Genomic DNA, 24,177 nt, shown 5'->3' on the forward strand with positions numbered 1-24,177 from the left:
GCTTTTTTTTTTCGAACTGCTATTACTGAAGAACCGCGAAGGGCGTCTAAGCCAATGCATGGATGGGTTAAATGCGCCTATTGTAATTCGCGCCGCGCAGATGGCGACAAGAGCGGGAACAGCCATTTGCAGCAAAGAGGCGCGCCCTGGTGATGTTTGTAAGAAGACTAATTCCTGTCGTTCGGTGCACGTAGTCTCGGATTCCATGTCCCGGAACGGCGTTCCCCAAAATCGATGAACCATCCGTCGACGAATTCGCCCTGCGCGTTCGAGCTGACTAGAATGAGTTCCGCCACCTCGTGGCATCCGATTGTAGCTCAGCACGTTGATTCAGCTTCGTTTTGCGAGGTGGCACGGCAGTAGACGAAACTGTTAGCAGTAGCATGCCGCTGTGGTTATGTCCTACACCGGCGGTGTGCTCGTGGACAACTTTGTCCGCAAAGTCAGACACTTAGATCTTACTCCATCGCAGTGCTCGTCGCGTTCAGCACAAATGGGACGTTGCTCTACTGTCTACTAGTGCTGCCGAACCGATGGATATTTAGTTTTAAACTGTACAAATGTGTAGAGGATACATATCATCTCTATATATTCGAATATACTTTATCGTATTTAAGAATACATACAAAGCAACTAAACCACATTAACGTAAACATTCTGCAATTGAATTTACCATGGAACCCTCTTTCTGTCTCGTTAGTTCCAGCATCGCAAGAATCCATCTCGTATAATTACTAATTAAGCACCTGTCGCGACAAAGAATGCTAATCGCGTTACCATCGCTACTCAGCTCAGTAGTATGAATGCGCCGTCAACTTTTTTTCGTCCAATTTATTATTTCTTCATACATTCTACATTTCCGTTAAATAAACAAGTAATGCCTCATTTGCTTTCCTTGTTATCATTGTCCTGTTGGCTTCATCTAGTTGTGACTTACGAAAAACCGGGCCCCTCGGTTTCCCTTCTCCTCGATTACTTTCTAGTAATTCAATAATTGCTTGCGGAAGGTACTAATCGGTCACTGCAGTCCATGACATTTGTGTTATGAAGTAAGTGTAAGTCTAATCATTTACTTTCTTTTTTCTGTAATATGTACAAGCCTGGCCGGAACAAAAGTCTTCAAGACTGCGTGTGGGATATTGGTATGACTCCATTCTTGGCCAATGTCGCAGAATGATTCCATTAAGAGGACAAAAGGGGCCTTAAATATAATAAATTGATAGCTTCCCATCGAGAGCGGCCACTTCATGGATAGTATTTGCAGCAATGTCTTAGCAACGGTACTAGAAATAACGGAGGTTGCTACGGAGCTGCAACTGGGTTGCTGCGATTACTGGATGTATTATGTCGTGGGCCCGTAAGTTTCTTACCCTGCTATCTTACCCTACGTTACCCTGCTACCTTTGACAAGATTTCGAAGACAACAATTGGTCGGCCGCAAAAAAAAAGCCGCAGGCCTGCGCGGCCCACGCAGCAGTCACAGTGTATGCTGGAGGAGCGGCTCCTTAGGGGCTCCATTTTCGGTGCCACGCACCACAGGGGGTCTTCGCGGCGAAGTCTCTTCGTGTCGTTTCCACGAGAACGATCTGAACTGTCCGCCCGGCGTCTATTTCGAATACATGCAGAGTGTTCTTCAAGATTACATTTCATGACTTATGAAATCGCTAGGCGAATTTTGTAAATGACGTGAGGCGTAAAATGCTATGGAAGGTAGCTCGAAATCGCGCACCACAGGGGGTCTTCGCGGCGAAGTCTCTTCGTGTCGGTTCCACGAGAACGATCTGAACTGTCCGCCCGGCGTCTGTTTCGAACACATGCAGAGTGTTCTTCAAGATTACATTTCATGACTTATGAAATCGCTAAGCGAATTTTGTAAATGACGTGAGGCGTAAAATGCCATGAAAGGTAGCTCGAAATCGCAAGCGGTTTGAGAGGTAGCAAGCTAAAGACTAGCATAGCTCCCATTCGTACATGCCGAAGACGCGGCGCATTGCAGTGGCATAGCTGACGTCAAACTACAGTAGTGTAACCGCATTTCGCATCTATAAGCCGCTTGACATGACGACGGCGTTTACTTCATATTATATTTTGGAGGGTGGTAGTGGTGGAGAGGGGAGCAGCTCCTAAAACATGGTGCTGACGACAAAGAAGTGGGAAAATAGAGCTTGCGAAGCAATTAGCTATTACAGAGGACATGTCACATTGTAGCGACTGTGGAAAAAAAAAAGACAATGGCACAACTGTTGGTCCCAAAAACTCGTTATTGGGAGGACGTGTGCCCAGAAAATCAGGTGAGACTCATGCACACCGATAGTGGCGAGCGTGGTCTTCGATCGTCGAAAAATTTGATATGCGGATTAGACGCATCGGCTATTCTAAACATAACTAATTGAGCCTTCTAGCGTAATCGCTGGTGCCTGCGTAATTTCTGCAATGTACACCACTGTTCTCCTCGCGCACACAATCGGATTATACAAGGCTCGGCGACAACATGAACGACAGATAAAACCCGCGACAACATTCGAGAAAAGGCCGATACAGAGATGCCCGTCTTGCACTGGGCGTTTACTTTGAACATTTCGGTTATAGTCAGGGAAAGCCGGTCTCCGGGAAAGATAGATAAGGGGTGCTATTCTCGACACGCATGGCGGCTGCACGGCCGCCATTATCCGCCATGTTGACTCTCTGATTGGCTGTGGCGAGCTCACGTGCCTTCAAATTTGTGCCGGGAAACGGAAGTTTTGCGAAATGTCATTTTGCGTTTTCATCAAGATGACGAAACGTGACGTGGAGCTGCAAATTTTATGGACTAATACATTTTTTGGTCCTTGGCAGATATATTGTGATGTTAGCGCTTCAAAAAGAATGTGAGCGGTAGCGTGCAGAAGCCAGTGCAATGCATCTGCAATTGCGCGAATATGTGCTGGCGATCCAAGATATGCGCCATGCCAGCTTGCTGATTGGCTGAAGGAGTATCTCGTGAGGAGCGTCACAGGAAGGGCTGTTTCGTAAACGTCATTTTGACGATGCGTGACGTTGTGCTGGGCCGCCATTGCGGAGATTTTCCGCCATAATTTTTGCTGCGATGAGCCGCGCGAATTATGCTAATGAGCAGCCATATGCAATGACAGCCGAGAGGAATGCGTATCGCCACATTTTCCCCGCCGTTTGGCGCCACGAAAATATTTTGTTCATAACGCGTGCTCATAGTATTTGCATCGCTCTCGGGTAGTGTTGGCATTTGTGTTTGGGGCCATCATTTTTTAAAAGAACGAGTTTATACGAAATAAGATTGGTTGAACATAGCAAACTTTCGGAAATGTTGTCCACTTTTCACTGCTGCATTTGTATTGTAATCAAGATTAATGCCTTTTCGCACAATCAAAAGTTATGACAACGGCCTCTTTCTAATTTATAAAAAGAAATGTACGCAAGGCGGCGCCTTGAAGTTTCCTCCCGCACCAGCGAAATGAACAAGAGATGGCAGCGCCGGCGCTTGCGTCGCGCTAGTGGATATCTCTGGCGCGCGCAACGCTATCGGTGATATTCGGCCGTTTCTCAGCCAGCCGAGTCGGGCTGAGTCACTTGCGTTTCACGAAATTGCGATAACGTGGCCGAACGTGCGCGCATCACCACTGGTAGGTCGCGTATGTTGTCTCAAGCAAGAAAACAAGCGCGTTGGCGCCAACATGCGATGACTCATTCCATTTTCCGGGGACACGCATCCTAGCTATTGAAGCAGACGACGGCTTGTACGCAGCAGACGACGGAAGCGAGAAGCGTTTTCGACGGAATCATCATATGCTTTGAGATAGCTACTTTATTTTTACTGCGGAGGAAAACTGTTTTGCTTTACTTATAACGCTACATTCAGTGCCTTCATTTCAGTTTCTTAGGCGAAACGTCAAGTTGGCGTCACGTTACGTAAGCAAAACTGGGCCACCAGCGCCATTTTGTTTGCGTCGCGCCTACGTCATGCATCGAAGAAAATGGCGGAATGTCCAGAATAGCGCCCATGAACGCGTGGCAATATAGAAGCTGGCCTTGCCATGAGGCGCGCATGCGGACAACGTCCGAAAATTGTGCCGAGGGCTGTGGCGCCCTCTGCAAGGCGTGTGACAGAGCACCGAGTTGCGACTAGTTTCACACCGTTTGCTCTTTTTATCGAAACAGCAGTGACGCTCGCTCGTGTGCCCTTAGCGATAAAACTGCAGTCTTTTCTCGGCACGGACGCTTCCTCTAAACCGAATGCTGCTGCATGGTGAATTGTCAACCAGTAACAAACTCGTTGAAGACAGAGCGTGCACTGCTCAGTTGTGGTGTGCAGCAATGGCCGAAGAAAACACCGTGGTTCCGCCGTCTCCGACAAACACCACGAAAGATGACGCAGAGCCGAGTACAAGCAAAGCCGGAACCGAGGAAGCCTCTAACGTGGAAGAGAACTTCAGGTAAGGCCTGCCAGTTTTCAAATTTTCAAAGGACTAAGCTCGCTCAGAGTACACCTGGTACGCAGTCTACCATATTCAGATCAGTTTTAACCGAAATATCTTTATTTGCTGCAAACAGTTTCTAGTTTCTTAACCAGAAAGTGTCTTCAGTAATAAAGGTCCTGTTTCTTTTTTTTTGTTGGGGCTTGTCAGCGTACGGGTGTTTAGAAAGTTCTGCCATGTACTGTAGATCTTGCGTAAGTACTGCTACGTAACTTGTCAACATCCCAGAATCATGAGCAGTAAATTGGAAATTAAATATGGCTCGAACAGACTAGAAATATGTTGCAACAGAACTGCTTGTTGGCCTAGTTGGTGCTTGCCGAAAGACATGTTTAGTGTTCAATGAGTGTTCAATTGTGGCAAAAAACATGTCTTTTAACAGACTAGAACTTAGACGGCATACACAGCGGTCACCTGCTAAAGGGTTTCGCGCATGCGCAGTAAGCGACGTGTTTAGGGTCGTGGCAAAGCACGTCATTCACGCGTTTCTAGAGTACACAGTCTGGCCAGTCTGATATCCAGCGGTTCGTAGGCGGCAAGAGAATAAAACGAGGACAAAGATTACATCGTAGTTGTTTTTAGCGTTTGAACTCGCGCTTATTGCTGCTTATGTATAGGGCGACGTTTAGCTAATGTAGGAAATCTTGGACAAGTGCGCCAAGTTGGGTGGGTTGGTAAAGCGAACAGATTTTATACTCGTCTTAACAGAGTGGTCTCTTGAGATCGCTGGCTTTTTTTCTTAGTCTGTCTTTCTTCCACCTGTTTGTTATGCGCATTAGTCAGCTGCGCACACCGAGGCGAATTGCTAGTGGCCGGCGTAGCACCCCTAAGATGATTTTTGACTGTGGAATACTCTTCCCAGCGTCCAGCTGGCTAGTATTTAGTAACGGCACCGGGGGAAATTGAAAACACCAGCCAACGCGAGACCGCCGCACGTACTAATGCACGCATATGTACACGGTCGTCCACTTCCAATTTGAACACGGCTCCGGGCGGCCGGCGAGGCCGGCCGCCCGGAGCCGTGTTCAAATTGGAAGTGGACGACCGTGTACAGTGCCGTCCACTGCTGTGTAGAGCACGCGAACGGCCGGCTTTGCTCTCCGGGACGCCACCTGACAACGATTAATGGGTCTGAGACAGCGTGCACAAATGCATGCGCGGCCTAATAAACCTGCAAGCTTGCGCGTGTTGCATTCAACCAGAACAGATGTTCGTAAGCGCCTTTGTTATCTCGAAAAGCCCGTGAGTGCGCTTCATTCGTGGCGAAATGACCGGCGCGCGTTATCAGCCCATGCGCTTAATTCTATGACATTTGCCGTGCCGCAAGCGCCATCAGACCGAGTGCAGGCTAGGGAAAACAAAGGCGCTTTTCAACGTCGCTACTCGTCAAAAACAGTTTTGCATGTTTATCAGGCCGCGCATGCTCCTGGGCACGCTATCTCGCATCCAGCAACCGCCGTCAGGTGTCGCCCTGCAGAGCGAAGCCGGCAGCTCGTGCGCTCTACACAGCAGTGGAAGGCACTGTACAGCCACTTTGATAGTTCATACACAATTTGGCGGATGTGCGGCGCTGGCTTAGTCAAAGCTTGCCACCACCCTAAACGCTGGGAGGTGGCGCTATTGATGATGGCTATTATTTACTGACATCACCTTTGAAACGGGGCGGTGACAAATCGCCACCTAGCCTGCTCGAGTTATTCAAGTATGCCATGCGTGCTTGTCTTTCTTTGGTATTTGTATACATCTTATTCTTTTATCTCTTCCTCAAGACTTTACTACTTACTTGTATCGCTGCCTGTGTGTAACGAATCAGGTCGTATCAATCACTTTCCTGCATTTGTTTCACTAATACTCTAAATGTATCTTGCTTATCCCGACTACTGACCGATTGAGGCTTCCGTCCACTTCAAAGCTCCTAGTGGATGGCCTTTCTGTAGCCATCCGGGCTGCAGGAAGGTGAGTAAAACTTAACTTCATTGCCATAAATTATAACTAACTTAAGCAGCAACGCTCCTTGCTCGTTTGCTGTTAAAATATAAAAATGTCCTTAAACATGCTTGCGCAATTAAGTAAAAAAAAAAAAACTGTTTCCGTTGCTGCTACAATGAATAATGCCATCCGCATTAATATGCGAGTACATCACATGACGTTATCGGTAATTTATGTTGATGTGGCTCTATATACAAGGGCTACCGAAGAGTCAATTAAGGAAGCCGAAGCTTCAGAACGCCAGCTATCTGAAGAGGTGGGGCCAGTCCAGGCTTCAGAAAGGTGAGCAAAGCTTTCGTTCATAACTCCATTGCCTGAAGTCAGAACTAATTTGAACCGAGAAACTTCTAAATCGTTCGCTGTAAAATGTGGAAACTTTGCCCTCATGAAAAGGTGCGTTAAGAAATTTTGCTAGATAAACATGAGGTACAGGCAAAGCTTTTCAGTGAGGGTGGCATCTAATTTTTTTATAATATTACGGCACGCGGAGCAAACTCTAAAGACCACTCTGTAGCCTGGCACAGCGTGTGCGTCATCCAGCGGCGGTGGAAGGTGGGGGCGCCAGGTTCGTCAGGTTACGGTGGCGCAAGAACCAACCGACCTCATTATAGTCCACCGCCTGCACCGTGCTGCGGCGCCTTGACGCATGCGCATCTAATGCCAATCTAGGAGTCCCAGGACAATACTAAACTGCGAGCTCGCTGCATTGTGCAGGGGTACGCGCCGCCATAGAGCTTCATACATTGTGCGCGCCGCCACCAACACCGGAGGAAGGAAAAAGTTAGGAAGGAGCATAGGGGAACGCCGTTGAAGCCAAGCCTGTCGGCCCAACACGTGATCGCACGCGCAGCAGGTCAGCCGAAACGCTAGTGGACTTATAATGTTCCGGCGGACAGCACATACACCAGCAGCAAAAGTAGTAGACTCCTTTCCTTGCTACACGAACGAGGCCGTTTAACGTAGCGTTGACGACGCGCCCTCTTCACTTCGTCTTTTAGAGCGGAGCTCGTCCGTTCCTGCGTTTAACGTCGGCGTCCCTCGACGTAACCGAGCGAACGCAGAGCGCAGGAGGGGTGTGAAACACGCCGATAGCGAAGAGCGCACGAGGTGGGAAGCGGAGGAGGGTATGGCGACAGCGTCGGAAGAAAATGGTAGTGCTGCGCAAGACGGGCTCTGTGGCAACGACCACCAAGAGAGGTGCGAGAGTAGCGCGCTCGTGTGTGGTCACTGATGGTGCGTGCGTGTGTGTGGGCTGCATGACAAAGCGCTGCATGAGCGGAGGTCTGTCTGCGGTAGCTGCTGTGAATCGCGCCCATGCGTCACCCTCGCGCTGCCTCTCGCGATCTCCCGATTAGGAAGGCGCCTCATTTCGCTGCGTTTGCAATGTGCCGCACGAGACAACTTGTCCGCGACAGCCGATATATCGCATTGGGGAGTTTCGCATGAGGGAGTATCGTAACCATCTGTTAGTTTTGTTCTTTATTTTCTCTTTCTTTTTTTTTGCAGCCAAGCAGACTTGGCGTCTGTGGAGACTCCGAGCACTTCACGCGTAAGCCAGGACCTCATGGTGGTGGTTGCAGCTGCTGTGGCGGTCCCGATTGCGTGAGTGCGTTTTGCGCATCCGTATAATTGCTATGGGAATAAAGAAAATGTTTTATAACAAACGGTTTGTGTTTGCAATTCGCAATGGGGGAAAATGAACGAGGGGTTTATATATATGGAATATATCAGCTTTGTTACTCTAGCGTATTTAAAGGGAGCGTCGAATATTTTTGGGAAGCAGTTCGTTAAGAAGTAGTAAAGCACGAGTAATCGAAACAAACTGACTGGCTGTATATGTTTGGTAATCCAAAATTCACTGTGAGTAATTAGTCCTTGGCGCGAGAAGTAGAGCGTCTAGCAGTGCATATTATGATACTTCAGGACGTGTCAAGGATCTTCAGTAAGATAAGCCGTAATTTTTTTTTAATACCGGAGGTGTTAAATGTATGCAACTACATCATATTAAGTTTGTTTAACGTGAATAGCTAATGTAAACAGTCGAGTAAAGGAATTTTTTGTAAAACAAGTTTCCTCTTTAGTGAAGATGTTTGGTGCTACTAAAGCTGCGAATCTACACAATCAGTGGATTTTTTTCGTTGATAACTCATTGTAATGCTTTTATTCTTTTTTCAATATATGGCATTTGTTAGAAGTTAATAAATGTTCTGAGGGGCAAAAACACCGAGTTACTTTTAGCTGTGTCAGCAAAGACTATTTTGAATGTAGCCGCAGCAGCAACTTTTGCGAGGCTGTTGTAGTTTTGTTGTATAGTTCATTTAGCGGTATCAGTGATTCAATTCAGTGGAAGCGCGTGATTTTCAATACTTCACGAGTCTACGCCTCTCATTTAAGCTCTGAAAAGGTCAACTTGCTCATGGCAAGATTGATAATGGCGTAGATTTCAGTGTAAAATCACTATTCGCATCGTGTACATTCCTCGAGCCAACTGTGTTCCCTAGCCAATTTTAGGAAAAACAGTGATATTTCCTTTGAAGCAGTCATTAATGCAATGTGAAGGGTAATATGTTCCTATGTAACATGTGTGTTCCTGTGTAACCATTCCATTCCAGTGTAACCGCCAATTTGACTATATGATCGGTCAATTCTCAGAGGCTGCATGTCAGAACCCACGCGAAATGCACCTGTTAGACCAAATGAGAAGAAAGGGGGTTAACCAAGGGACCCGATTTTTATTGGTCATACCATAAGAAGCCAACAAACACTGACACCAAGGACATCATAGGGGAAATTACTTGTGCTTAATAAATGAAATAAAGAAACGATAAATTAATGGAAATCAAAGTGGATCATCAAACAACTTGCCGCAGGTGGGGAACGATCGCACAACCTTCACATCACGCTATTACGCATTACGCTGTTCAACCAAAGGAAAATATCATACGCGATCCGGCCAGCGGGTAGCATTTAGTGGCTCGGAATCTCGTTCAGACGACTACGCTGTTGCGTCCATCCACTTCGCTTTCGGTGAAAACGATGTGCCTATAATACTACTTTGAAATACCGAGACCGCTTATCCGCCCCCTTCTAGGAAAACTGATGGAACTAGCCAAGACCACCAAGGAAGCAGGCGTGTCGGCGATGAGTGCGGCGAGGTTATCGGCCATTCACACGACCTGGAAACTCCTCCTAGCACGCCGATGGCTGGGGGAGCACGCGTTTGCGAGGGATCTGCTGGGTCTTCGCCTCCGCATGACGTGCGGGTTCTGCGTCGCCGACGACCTACGTGCGAAAGGCTTTACGACTGCGAAGAATGTGCAAAGTCTTACGTTCACAGGGGCCGGTGCCTCGCCGTTCACCGCCGCAGGTACGCGTCCGAGTGTCTGTTTGAGTGCCCGGAGTGCGATTCTCACTTCGTCCGCAGAGCAAGCTTAGACAGACATCTCACGCTCGATCATCACAAGTGTCGTGTGTGCCCAGCCACGTTCCCGGAAATTTCTGGACTGGCAGCCCACCTTATCGCGCACTCGCTTGATTTTATGTGACCACGTTGCACGCGCGATTGGGATTTCCTTGGCGAACGGCACGTTTGGTAGCCCTTGCGAAGACTCGACATTTGTGGGTCCAAAGAGGTTTCTGGTAGGAATTCTGCGCTTGAAGGAACAAAATATCCAATTCCTTCCTCAAGAAGAGTGAAATGGTATTGCAAGGCAATGTCTGCCAATGGGTGTTACGATGCCCGGGCAAGCTTCCGGATGTAGTACATGAGCTCGTCGATGTTCCAAATGACAAGAATTTGTTAGTTAGGTGACAAGGAGCTGTTATTACACTTTGCTTTGCCTGCCTCATTCCATGTATCCCGTGCTCTGAACAACTGCTAGAATAAAAGGTTCCCTGCAAAGCTAACTGCACTGTTCTTTTTTTTATTACTCGTGTGCAGCCCAAGAATGCCTGCATAGAAATCATGTGTCACCACCGAATGAACTCCTTTAGGAATGTTTTTGACGTCTTTCATTCCGAAAATTTGTATTCCTTTTGTTATTGTTTTCTTATCTGTTAACGAAGTGTGAACCCTTATTATCCGTCGAGTAGAAAAAAGGCAATAAATATCTGATTAAGTATGAAGTTTATGTTCTTTGTCACGTTGAATACCTCATCTCAGTAAAACATTTGCCAGAAAGAGTCTCACGATGACTGTTTACGGTAATGCAGTAACGTAGCGACACTACGTATTGCCACCGTCCTAACAGGTCACGTGTCTCCTGCCTAGTGATGAAGCCGGAATCATTTCTCGCGCTTCTCTCTCTCTGATCACGCAGCGCCATCTAATGGCGCCCGCAAGACATCCACGCGTTGGCCTACGAGAAGAGACCCATGGCGCGCCAATGCGTGCGAACGCTTGGAATTGTTTGCTCGCCGGCCGCACCCATCGTGACTCATACTCGGGGACCGAAGTTGGGTCATTTAAGGGTGGCGAGCCACATACGGAGTCCTTTCGTGGCGCTGCCTGGTAAAGGGCCCGACTGGTGTCCCTGAGGAAACCGCTTGATGTGGCTTCTGTGCCACCCAGCACAGAAGAAATGGCAAATATTTTCCAATGTCAGATTCCGTTGCTCGACGTGGCCCGCCTCCAAATCGGCTAGGCAAAATGCAGTCGGGCTCCACTCTCGCACTTCAAACTCCGTGTTTTCAAAACGCGCAGACTTGGTCTAATACATTTCAAGATTTACAAAATTGCTGCGTGCATTCTGCAAATGGTTTGAGGCGTAAGATGCCATAGATGATGGCTCGAAATCGCAAGCGATTTCAGAAAGAGCCAGCTAACGCGTTGCGTAGTACCTGTTTGCACCGCGCGTTGCAATGGTGTAGCAGACTTCAAGCCATGTTTCAGCGTTACCGCATCTCCCATCTATACACCGCTGTTATGACTACGTATATTGTATTTTTTTTATTCCTAAAGTGCTGACGACTACATGATGCGAAAGTGGCACTTGTGAAAGAATCCCCCGAATTAAACTAGACGTTCTACTGCCGCCATTAGATATCTGCCGCAACATCGCTCTATTGTGCTTATTCCACAAATATATTTACACTAATAAACGAACTCGGTTACAGCTGCAAATACCCCACTCTTTGTCACGCATATTACATAATCAGTTCACTTTCATGCACATATACGGTAAAACAAATGCATTTAATTCATGTGCACTACCTCGTGCCATTCGTCTTTGGAATGATCTCCCTGATAACATAGCCTCCATATCTAACCCTGACACGTTCCGCTGCCAGTTACTGACGCTTTGCCCATTTAATACCGTTCACGAATGCCCCATCTAGTGTATTTGATTGCGTGTTTTTGCAATGTTGTACATTATTTTCATAAACACTGTTCCTTTTGCTCTGTTAATGGTAACAAGTGTTCATGTGCCGTCAGACATTGCTTTGAATATTGTATAACACGGCAACCTTTTATATAGAACTGGTTCCTGTTGGAAATAGGTACTTTTTATGTCGTTACTGTTTAAAATTCCCCCGTATCTTTATGCCCTGCCATAGGGCCTCTAAGGTTCTTTTGAATGAATGAATGAATAAATAAATAAATAAACACAGAGCAGATTTACAAGCCACTCTTGCCAAGAGGAGCGTAAGGTGACTGGGTGCGACAAACTTGTCTAGTACTGTGGCGCCCTCTGCGAGACGTGCAACGAAGCACAGTGCTTCTTCCTCGCGTCCCCGTAGCGGAAAACCTAAGCTCAAACTAATTGTTTAGTTCCCACACTTGCTTGGCACCGCATTCTGCTTGTCGTCGATCAGTAACAAAGACACAAATGACACAAATGTCATTTCTGTCACAAATGACAGAAGAAAAAAAAAACTGGCCCTCCCTTTCCGTCGAACTCCACCTTGTAGCATTTTGGGAGGCAGTCCCAGGTAAGCCCTCCTGCTTTTAAAATTTGATTTGAAGTCACTCAGAGTCCACCTGGGGTGTAGTCTGTAGCACATTCAGATTCGTTTCGACCGAAATATCTTTATTTGCGGCATACAATTTCTGATTCTGTCGGCGGTCATTTTTTTTTTCGCGTGGGGGTACCAGTGTGTGAGTAATTACAAAGTACTGCGATATCTTGCGCAACTGCGGCGACGTAACATGTCAATGCGCTCTCTTGCAGTAACCTCATAAATTAAAGTAAATCTCTTGCAGTAACCTCATAAATTAAAATGAATCTCTTGCTTGCAGTAACCTTATAAATAAAATAAATTAATATTCAAATGACCAGCGTCATATATCTAACAGGCTAGAGTTCAGAGTACGCGGGCATCGTGATTCGGCTGGAAAGCAAACTCAAATTGTGCTCGGTCGGGGTGCAAGCAGGATCTGTGCGCCAACCCAACGGAATGTGTTCTGCCTCCTTCGCCCTACAATACAGGAAAAAAGTTCTAAAGCAGGTATATTGGAACATTGCAAAAACCTTCGTCGTACACTTTTGTCACCTAACCGTCCACGCTTTCAAAGAACCTCACGTGAACTTTCAGACTAGCAGCATTCATTCAGCCAGTCGGCGCCCAGAATACCAAGAAAGCGCGAAAAATCAAAACATAATTGGGGAGAAATACACCCTTTAGGCCTACATTTTATACACACAAGTAAGCTTTACACGTGGTCGTTTTCCTGAAATCCTTTATTGCTAGTCAGAGCACCTACGCCCGCGTCAACGGGTCAAATTACTTTTCTCTTGCGCGCATACTCGCGTGGCTCAATGACCGTTTTTGCTTAGGACAAGGATTGATCCGTTGCCGATGTTGCATTACTGTCAAACCTGCAGGAAGGAAGTTGAACTTCTTTGCGAGTGTACTTGTTCACCTCATTAACGCACAGAATTTGTTTCGAGCAGTACTGAAAGGGAACATGGCAGTGCGTGGAAGACAGCATCAAGCCCAACTTGGGCCAATACGCGGCGACCGCTATCGGATGCAAAGCGGAAGGAGAGCTGGTGTTGAGATATGAGGTGGCACTGTCAAATCACTTTGTTTCTGCAGTGCGGCTTTGTTTCTGCACATCGAGAGATACGGAACGCGCGCCGGATCCTCAGAGCGAGACGGCGGCAAACGCGCGTGCCCGTCACGTGACTGCCTCACCGACGACAACCCGTCTCACCCCGAGGCGTAGAGCCGCGGTATCTGCTCCATCGAGGCGTTCTAGTGACGTGGCGTCGCGGCGATGTCCTCTCCCTTGGCCCAACACTTGGCGCGCCAAGGGGGCAGCAGGTGTTCCGACTCGCCTGCTCTGCTGCCTCGAGACGCGCTCGTGGCGTGTCAACGGAGCCAGTGGAAACTTATGGGCCGTTTCGCTGCTACAGACGCCGGCTTTTTCGCCCAACGAGCCATGTGATGCTTTCGCGTCAATAAGTTTATTGAGCGTAGAGCACAAGAGCAAGTGCTTGCTAGAAATTGGTAGTTTTGGCAAAAAGGCGAAGCAACGGCAGTGATTGCAATGTTTCTGCATTGTACAGAAAACGAAAGTAAGTCGTAGTTAGTCGGTACCGTGGTAACTGACGAAGCGAATTGTAGTAAAACGGTGAGCTTCAACGCGGAAGTTTCTTTGCGATTCCTCCCACATTTTCGTGACCGTAGGTGGCAGGTGTTCTTGCAGTCTTGCCGAGTAGCTGTCACCTAGAAAAAAATGAAATACGTGCCCGATGGTGATGTACATCTTCAGCTCACCAGCACAGCAGCCCGATGCACTAACCATTAGGCTCCAATTTATTCATTTTTCCTTCGTAAGCATATATTTAAGGAATGGAGCTGAGGAGTCTCCTCCGCAAGCATGGCGTCGCATACACATGCAGGACCCAATACAGTTCCTACTCATCCTTGAAACGTGTTGCTCAGGTCACTGTCGATCTTCACAAGAAACAGTAGCATGGTGGTAACGATGAGCACCTTACCAATGCAGAATACCAACCGAGACAAAATTAAATTTGTTCATGTAGACATTTAGTTGGCCGAGCATTTGAATCAAATGAGAGAGCAAATGATAAAGGAAAGGTAGGGAGGTTAACCAGTACTGAGCCCGGTTGGCTACCCTACACTGGGGAAAGGGAAAAGGGGACGGAAAGATTAAAAGAAGAAGAGAAAGTCTACTGGGTATATCGTTCGGTCACTCAGTACGGATCACAAACGCTGACTCAAACCAGTAGCCTTCAAATATCGCAGCAGAGCTTTTGTGACCTTTTGTAGCTGCGATATGCGAGGCCATGGTCCCAAGATCTTCTTCAAGGTGAACGGTGTTCTATCTAGCTGATTGAGAGCTGTGCAGAGGTCATGTCTTTCGTTTTGAAAAGATGGGCAGTAGCACAGTAGATGTTCTATAGTTTCCTCGGCACCGCAGGCATTACAGTCGGCGCTATCAGTCATTCCAATCAAAACCGTATATGCATTGGTGAATGCGACGCCCAAGCGTAAGCGGCACAGCATTGTTTCTTCATTTTGCAGAAGCCCTGGTAACAGCCGCAGTTGCATAGAGGGGTCGAGGGAATGCAATCGTTCTTGGGTGAATTCAGGTGTGTGCCACTTCTCTAATGTCATACGGTGTGCTACCTTGCTTAGGTGTTGGTCTGCGTCGGCCCGCGATAAAGGTACAGAAACAAGGGTTGCTCCTTCGTGTGCTTTCCTAGCAGCTTCGTCAGCGAGGTCGTTGCCGGAGATACCGCAGTGGCCAGGCAGCCACTGAAACACGACGTCGTGTCCTTTCGCTATCATACGATGGTGCATTTCTCGTATCTCCGACACTAGTTGTTCACACGACCCGCGACGAAGAGATGACAGAAGACATTGTAAGGCCGCCTTCGAATCGCAGAATATTGCCCACCGATTAGCGGGTTGGTTGTTAATGTAATCAACGGCACCTCGGAGGGCAACAAGCTCCGATGCGGTCGATGTTGTCATATGAGAAATCTTGTATCGGACGCTAATTGATCGTGATGGTATAACCACTGCGCCGGTGGAGCTGGTCTGAGTGGAAGAGCCATCCGTATATATGTGGACTCGGTCAAAGTAGAAAGTGTTCAAACAATCCAGAGCTGCTTGCTTCAGGGCCAAGGTAGGCAGGTCGGTCTTCTTCCTTATCCCTGGAACCGTGAGACGCACTTGAGGTTGTTCTAAACACCACAAAGCTGAGGTTGAACGTGCTGAGGGTGTGAAGCCCGATGGTAGACAGGCACGATGGATGCTGACCTCGTTGGAGAAGGACGCCTGTGATCGTCGTTCTGGCAGGCAGGCAAGAGAGCTTGATTGCATGCGTGAAACATGACGAACATGGACCCTAAGCGTGTCGATGCTAATGTAAGTCGCGATCGGATGGTCTCGAGCCATTATAATGGTTCCTGCTGTTGAGGCGCTCCGCGGAAGTCCTAGGCAAACACGTAGTGCCTGTGCTTGCACGCTCTGTAGTTCTCGAAGATTTGACTTGCATGTTTTAGCAAGCACGGGAGAACTGTAACGTAGCAATCCGATGAAAAGTGCTCGATATAACTGTAGCATGGAGCCCACTGAGGATCCCCATGTTTTCCCGGCGATAAACTTGAAGACATGAACAATAGATGTGAGCTTCTTCTTCAAGTGGGCAACATGAGGGCTCCAAGAGAGGTCCCGGTCCACAATGACACCCAAAAACCGATGATTTCTCTTGTAGGAGATAGGCTGGCCATTAATGCACACTGGATAATGAGACATTGGTTTTCGTGTGAAAGCGACTAACGCATATTTTTCTGTAGAGATTGTAAGGCCTTGTGTGTAAAGATAGTGAGATGCCTGTGTTGCTGCTTTCTGTAGCCTTGCGCGAACCTGCAGACGAGTGACCGCTGATGGCCAGATGCAGATGTCGTCGGCGTAGATTGAGACACTCACTGTTTCCGGTAGGGATTCGGCCAGCCCAAGAAGCGCGAGGTTGAAAAGAATAGGGCTTAGAACCCCACCTTGGGGAACTCCTCGGCATGTGTAGTGGTCGGTAGTGGGACCATCTTCCGTAGGTACGAACATGGACCTTTGTGTCAAGTAGTTTCTGATCCATCCATATACTCGCCCTCCTAGTTCAATTGTCAAAAGTGTGTCTAGAATGGGTTGATGGGAAACGTTGTCGTAAGCGCCTTTCACGTCCAGAAAGAGCGCTACTGATAATCGTTTCCAAGATTTTTGCTGTTCTACAGATGACACTAAATCGATGACGCTGTCAATCGATGAACGGCCTCGTCGAAATCCCGCCATAGAATCAGGGTAAATCTTGTGGTGTTCTAAGTACCATTCAAGACGCATGAGGATCATGCGTTCCATGAGTTTCCCGACGCAGCTTGCAAGTGCTATAGGCCGATACGATGCCAGTTCGAGCGGCGACTTTCCTGGTTTTAGTAGTGGTACCAGGCGGCTGCGTTTCCACTCCTGTGGGACGACACCATCTTGCCATGAACTATTAAAAAGGCTGAGGAGTTCTCTTCGTGCTTCTCGGCCTAGGTGGCGCAAAGCAGTATATGTTATGCCATCGGGCCCTGGTGAAGACGAACACCTACAGAGCGCCATAGCAGCTTCTAATTCTTCCATAGAGAATGGAGCCTCCATGCTGGTATCTCGTGGACCGGGGATGTCGCTTAAAGCCATGTCAGGGACTAAAACTGTGCCGCCGGCGATTTGCGCGCAAAATTCCTCTGCAACGTCTATCTCGCGGCGGTTTTGATAGAGAGCGAGGGCGTTAAAAGGGTGTCGTTGCTGGGGTCTTGAGCAAAGACCCCGTAGGGTACGCCACACATGGGACAATGGCTTGCGGGGTTCTAGTGACTCGCAAAAGCATTTCCATCTTTGATCCGCTAGCTTATCCATTCGGCGTCTTATCTTCTTTTGCATGCGCCGAGCTTCTCTGAGGTCAAGAATTGACTTTGTGCGCCTGTACCTCCTTTCAGCACGGCGGCGTATTGTACGAAGCCTTTCCAATTCAATGTCATTCTCTGTACGCTTTTTCGAATGTGTGAAGCAACGCGTGCAATCTTGCATTGCGTCTGCAATTATGTCTTCTAATCTGCGAGCGATATGTTTCTTGCAGGTGTCTTCTACTCGATCTTGAAAGACTGACCAATCGATTTGACGAGATACATCCGGTAATGCGGCGTCTAGACCATTGATTCTCACATAGGTCGGAATATGATCACTTCCATGGGTTTCAATATCAGTGAACCACTGCACGCTCGAAGTCAGGCAACGTGACACCAAAGTCAAGTCAAGGCAGCTACTGTACGTTGTTCCTCGCAGAAATGTCGGACTTCCGTCATTTAGAAGACACAGGTTGTGGCCTGATGCAAAGGATATTAGTGACCTGCCCTTCGAATTTATCCTGGAGCTTCCCCATATATGGTGGTGAGCGTTGAAGTCCCCTGTTATTATCCAAGGACCGGGAGTAGTAGTCATAATACCTTCTAGTCTTTTGCTGTCAAACTGACTTGTTGGGGATAGGTAGACGCCAATAATAGTAAAAGACAGCCTCTTCTTTTTCACACTAACACAGACGTATTGGTTACCGTCGTGTGGCGCTACGGGTTGCGAAAAATACGTTAGGTCCTTGCGAATATAAACCAGAACCTTACTACTACGGGCACACGTTGTTGAAACAAAAGGTTCATATCCTGATAGTCTTATGGAGGCTGATAAGTTCGGTTCACAGATCACCAGTATAGGAAAGTGGTAGTCAAACACGAACTGTCGAAAATCCGAAATACGTGACCTTAGGCCTCTCGCATTCCATTGGAATATGGAGGCACTTCTCACATCATCCCGGAGCGATCGCTGTTGCTGTCGATGAGCCATGGTTCTGCTGTAGAAGTTCTCAAGCACTGGACTTCTGAAGGCTCGCTAGAGCCGGATTGATGGCATCCAGCACTTGCAACGCACTTCGAGCTGTTGGTGTCTGTATCTTGTCCAGAAGAACACGAATAGCACTCACCAGAGAGCTGATCATGACAACAATTTGTTGATCTTGGTCCGTCAGTTTTTCAGGAACAGTCGAAGTGTCCCTTGCTGTAGACGTCTGATTTCGCTCAGTAGGAGCATGTAGCCTCGGGAGTGCAGGCCACGCGTCAGCAGCAGGGCTGTTCGTTGCATCTTTGTCCTTTGAGCTGACTGCGTTTGGCCTGGGCGGAAGAGTGGGTGGCAGTGTACGTGGTTGGCGCTCTGCAGAGGCTTTGGAGGTTCGTGATCGACGTCGGCGACGCGATCGTCGCCGCCTAATAGATGTTGCTGCTTCTCGGTGAGACGAGTGGTCTCTAACCATTTTCCTCATTATTGCCATTTCCTTGCGAACTAACGGGCATTCCTTCGAGGAGGCATCGTGAGGGCCGCTGCAGTTTGTGCACTTCAGCACACTGGCTTCGCACGTGTTAGTGGTGTGGGGCCCAGTGCAGCGAGAACAGACGGTAGTGTTCTTGCACACACTACTCACATGCCCAAACTTCATGCACTTCCAGCACTGCAGCGGTTTTGGTATGAAGGGGCGAACTGCGTGTCGGAAGTGGCCCACTTTTACATGCGATGGTAGGGATTCGCCTTTAAATATGATTTTGACACACCGTGACGTGCCGAGACGAAACGCGTTTGTGATGATGGTGTTTTTTGTAGCTGGCTTGATTAAGATCGACAGATCGGAGTCGGCAATGGTCTCATCAACATCGTAAATTACGCCACTACTGATTTGTTTGCCCAGCGGAATATGTGGGCGGACTTTCATCCCGTCAAGCTCCGTGACATTGCGCAAGGAATCCAACGCAGCCGCGTGTTCTACGTCAATTGCTAGGACGTTCTTACGGGTGTTCACTCTGATGTCTTTGATTTCATTCGGAACCAGTGCCTCTAGATGTGAAGACACGGCTTGCCTGTTGAGGCGTCTCAGGTTGTCAGTAGCGAGAACTGGCGTGAACAGGATGGTGAGCTCCTCGGTATTCCGCGAAGATCTCACGGTGGACTCACTCGAATTCGAGGATGCGCTGAGAAACCTTCGTTTTGCTTTACGACTCCGCACCAGCTCGAAGGCGTCGTCACAAGAATCTTCACCGCTGACATAGTACTGCATGGTGTCGTCGCTGTCAGTGTCGCTCTCGGTGCCGTTGCGCTTCCTGGAGGCAGCCGTCGCGGGCACTGCCGAGTCCGGCGGACGCGCGTGAGACTCCATCTCCATCGCAGTTAAGGAGGAAATAGCAGTTCACTGGCAAAGTCTAAAAAAATCCACAAAATAAGTAGAGCTGGAAGACTCGGTGTTCTGCCTGAAAGGCACTTCGTCTCTTGAATCAAATGAATTGCTGATACAAATTATAGGCTCGGGCATTTCGATCTAACAAGCGTATCTTTCACAGGATATACGCATTGACATGTGTAGAAACATATCGCAGCTTAAATCGCCGCAACTATTTGGCACATGACATCACGCGGAATGAAGATTTAGAGCAGTTCTTTTTGAAGAGTTTGTTGAAGTGCAACACGAACTTTGGCGTCAGCACCGTAGAAGTATTTCGACAATATGCGCAATATACAGCCCAGACGGGTCACTGCTCAAACCAAATGCCGTTAGAATACATTAACGCATAAAATGGCGTATAGGGGTAGCAATTATTTCACTTAAGCACGTGTAGGTAGGTACCTTTCAGAGTTTCGCCGTTTAGACACGAAATAAAACCCTTTAACTAAACTTGTAGCAGGATCTGCAAAATTGATAGTCCTGAATTTCAGTGTTTGGACATTGCTTTCATAGCTTTGTCAAAAAAGAGTAATGTTTCTTAAATGATTAACCAACGCATGGCTATCTAAGTCTCGTGTGTGCGTGCCTGCTTGCGTGCATATATATATATATATTCTCGCCAATTTTCAAATAATTTGTTGAAGTTCTTGCATGTGTTGTGCCCTCCCTTTGTCGTTGTTTTTTGTGCTTCACTTGCAGTATAGCTTGTGCTTCAATTGCAACGACAAGGCTGGATTTCTGTCCTCAGATAACCCTTAATTGCAAACAATCTCGTTCACAGAACTAAACTATTGCGTTTATTGCTTTGTTTTTATTTTAATGTGTTACAATTTGTCTTTAGCTCTTTAGGTCATTGATTTACTAAATTGTCTTTAGCAGCAATACGAATAACAGAGCTATTGTCCTCCCCCTTCGGAAGGCTGTTGAAGCAAGCAAAGACGAAGAAAACAGACAACGTGTCTGCGATAGGTTCGGCAAGGTATTCGGCCACCCGCCTGACCCGGAAAGGCCTTTCGGCATGCAGACGGGCGACAGTTCATACGAAGAATCAGGCAGAAATTCCTGCAGGCCTCTCAGCACGCAGACGGACGAGAGACCATTCGTATGCGAAGGATCTGGCAGAAATTCCGGCAGGCCTATCGGCACGCTAACGGGTGAGGACTACTCGTATGCAAAGGATCTGGCACAAATTCCGGCAGGTCTTTCGGCGCGCAGATGGGCGAGAGACCATTCGTGTGCGAAGGATCTGGCAGAAATTTCGGCAGGCCTATCGGCACGCTAACGGGCGAGGACTATTTGTATGCAAAGGATCTGGCAGAAATTAGGGCCGGCATTTCAGCACGCTGACGGGCGAGAGAATATGCCTATGCGAAGGATCTGGCACAAATTCCGGCAGGTCTTTCGGCGCGCAGACGGGTGAGAGACCATTCGTATGCAAAGGATCTGGCAGAAATTCCGGCACGGCTTTCGGCGCGCAGACGGGCGAGAGACCATTCGTATGCAAAGAATCTGGCAGAAATTACGGCAGGCCTTTCAGCACGCAGGCGGGCGAGAAACCATAGCTGCATAAGAATCATTTGTCGTCGGTGTGTGAGCTTTTAAACTTTTTTTGTGGTGGGCATTTGATTACCGCTTGTATTCTGTGTTTTTTTCTCCTTTTGTTAGCCGGGCGGAAAAAGGCAATAAATATTTTATGAAGGATGAAGTGCCTGTTCTTGTTTCACTTCAAATCGCGTATCTCATAAATACATCAAAGCTCATTCCTTCTTGATGGTTCAAATATTGCTACATTGTTCGACAGTAACTTGAGCTTGCCAAAGCATAAATGATATTCGCAATATTAAGTACAACATAAGCGCTCACAGATTATATTAATGCCGGCGTGGCAGAGGGCGGAATATGACTAATTACTCGGCTGAAGAGGAAGCTTTAGCTCCGGCCCGACCCCGTTGCCGCCTATTCAAATATATGTAAAACGCAGAAGCGCTTTTCTGAGGTAACCACTGGGTCGATTTTAATGAAGTTTGCTGCATTTGAGAGAGATTTAAATTTTAGTAACTGTTGGAAGCGCAATTTCTATTTCGACCTGAATGTATCAAATGGAGTTTTCAGAGGTTCGTAAGTTTGCAAAACATAGAAGCACGAAGGTTACAAATTCGTAGCTCTGCACCGAGAACACATATCGCAGTTCTGTAAACTCCATCTATTAGAGCATTCAAAGCGGACAAATTTGATGTCACTTTTTAGGTTACTTTAATTTGTTATTCTTTACAAGGGTCTTGTACCCGTTTTACTCGGAAATGGTCTATTTGAATGCCAAGTATAATACACAAATTTTGTCTGCTTTAGATGCACTATTAGGTGCAATTTACATAATTGTGGTTTCGTTTTTCGTTGCTGAGTTACACAGTTCTAAATTTGATAGTTTAGTCTTCTGGAAAATTTCTGTTCTCATGAATTCTTTCTTTCAGAAATATCGACCTAAATCAGGAAGTAAGAACCAACAGTAAATTGTTTCTACCTTTTTCTTTTAAATGCAACAAGCCTCATCAAATTTGGTGCACTGGGTGCCAAGAAAAACTATTTCTCCTTTCCCATCTGTTTGGATAGGAGGCCCCGAGCTAAAGCTTCCTTTCAAGATGTTCGCTTAACCAAGTTACAGAGAATAACGATGCGATAATAATCAATGCAAAATTTCTCATTATTTTGATCTAGATGTCTTGTAGGCAGGCAGCGTCTGGTTTCAGGAGTGGTACCTATAATGCTGTATGAGTGTCCGTGGGTGGGCCGTGCCACAAAGCTGAGCTTGTGGAGTACTACATACTTGATCCTTAGTGCTCCTATGAAAAGACTATGTGAACTGCAGAGCTGACTTTTATGCTCATTTTGAATTTATCGACATAATGAGTAGATAAAAGTTATTATAGACGGGCGTCATATACTAGAACATGTATTCACTGACGCTTTAATTTCTGCCTGATTGCAGATGCGCACAGCGGAATTAGCCCAAATATTTGCATCTAATTTTTAGACGTTATCGGTGCCAGTCTTGGTGAATATTGCAATTAGGCGAACTTGTTGCCGAAGTCTCGTGTATCTAACGATATCTAATTATATTTAGAATACAATGCGTTCAAGAATTGCCTACGTTGTCCAAATGCTGCGTTTTCAGCTCCCCCGACTATTTATCACGCTATAGCCCACGAAAATATTTGTCATGCCACGCATGCATTTATGCTACATGCTTCCAACGTACTATCAAACCAAGATACTAAATATTTCAGTTAATCAAATCTTGTTTTTCAGCCGCACTTTAACTTCTACGCAGAACAACGTTCATGATACTGTTTCGAGCGATACAATGATCGCTTGGCAAAAGAAAAAAAAAAGAACGGGGAGGGGGAAAATACGGCTTATGCATCTGTGTTGTCTTAGTAATTATATTTTAAGGTGAGAACCTTACATGCCCCATGACGCGAAAATTTCGCCGTCCGTGCAGCGTTAACATCCGATGGCACCAAAACCCACGTGACCAAGTTACTACGTCGCGTTACCGGCGCTTGAGCTGATGCAGCTCGCACTGTGAAAGCGATGGGGTCGGACGGACGCCGTTGCCTACACCCAAAAAACCGACCTGGCCCACCTCTTCAATTAGATTAGTGTGGATTAAAGTGTATTGAGATGAATTAAGACTGGAACAAATTAGAGCAAGGTGGATTAAGGTAGAGGTTTATTGTAAGGTGATAACTTTGAGAAGTTATTATTTGTTCACGTTCAAATGAGGTGACTCGCGTTTTTTGGTTGCTGCAGTGCATGATGTTGGTTGACTCAATTTGAGTCTGTATTAACTAGGTATTTGTATGTTAGCGCATTTCATGTCATCTGTTGAGTGAAGTTTTTGTCCCGCATGCGGAAACATGTGTATATTGGATTCTTTCTTGTTTGCGGATATGTTGAAATTTGATCTGTTTGCATTTTTCTGCTCACTTGCGCATGCGCACATGCCTGTATCTACACATGTTTAGTACGGTTTTCTTTCCCGAACTGCCTTGTGTTCCGTGCCACAGACCATTGTCAAGCCGACATGTTGGTTTTTCGCTTGGTCTCCGCGGCATATTGGCGACTAAAATAAAGTTTTCTTTTGATTTGAAATGCACTGATAATTATTGTTTTTGACTAATTACGGCCACTTTTTATTAGAGTGTATGTGCGTCGTAGATAATCATGAAGTACTACTTGCCGAAGAAGTTGAAAAAAAAGGGGGTTAACCGAGGGGCCCGATTTTTATTAATCATATCACGAGAAGCCAACAAACAAACGCTAAGGACAACGTAGAGGAAATTGCTTGTACTTACTAATTTAATTAAAGAAATAAATTAATGGCATTCAAAGTGGTCGAAAAAACAACTTGCGGCAGGTGGGGAACATACC

General features: G+C 47.0%; 1 protein-coding gene across 1 annotated transcript; it reads left to right on the top strand.

The window, feature by feature from the left end:
• Positions 1–4,095: 4,095 nt before the first annotated feature.
• On the top strand, positions 4,096–10,604 carry LOC129382068 (uncharacterized). Its single transcript, XM_055065412.2, has 4 exons — positions 4,096–4,448; positions 6,678–6,761; positions 7,986–8,081; positions 9,571–10,604. Exons 1-4 carry the CDS (start codon positions 4,249–4,251, stop codon positions 10,022–10,024), a joined length of 834 nt encoding a protein of 277 aa, XP_054921387.1. The 5' UTR covers positions 4,096–4,248; the 3' UTR covers positions 10,025–10,604.
• The last annotated feature ends 13,573 nt before the right edge of the window (positions 10,605–24,177 follow it).

This window comes from Dermacentor andersoni, chromosome 11 (assembly GCF_023375885.2).
Source record: "Dermacentor andersoni chromosome 11, qqDerAnde1_hic_scaffold, whole genome shotgun sequence".
In the NCBI taxonomy this organism is placed as follows: domain Eukaryota; kingdom Metazoa; phylum Arthropoda; class Arachnida; order Ixodida; family Ixodidae; genus Dermacentor; species Dermacentor andersoni.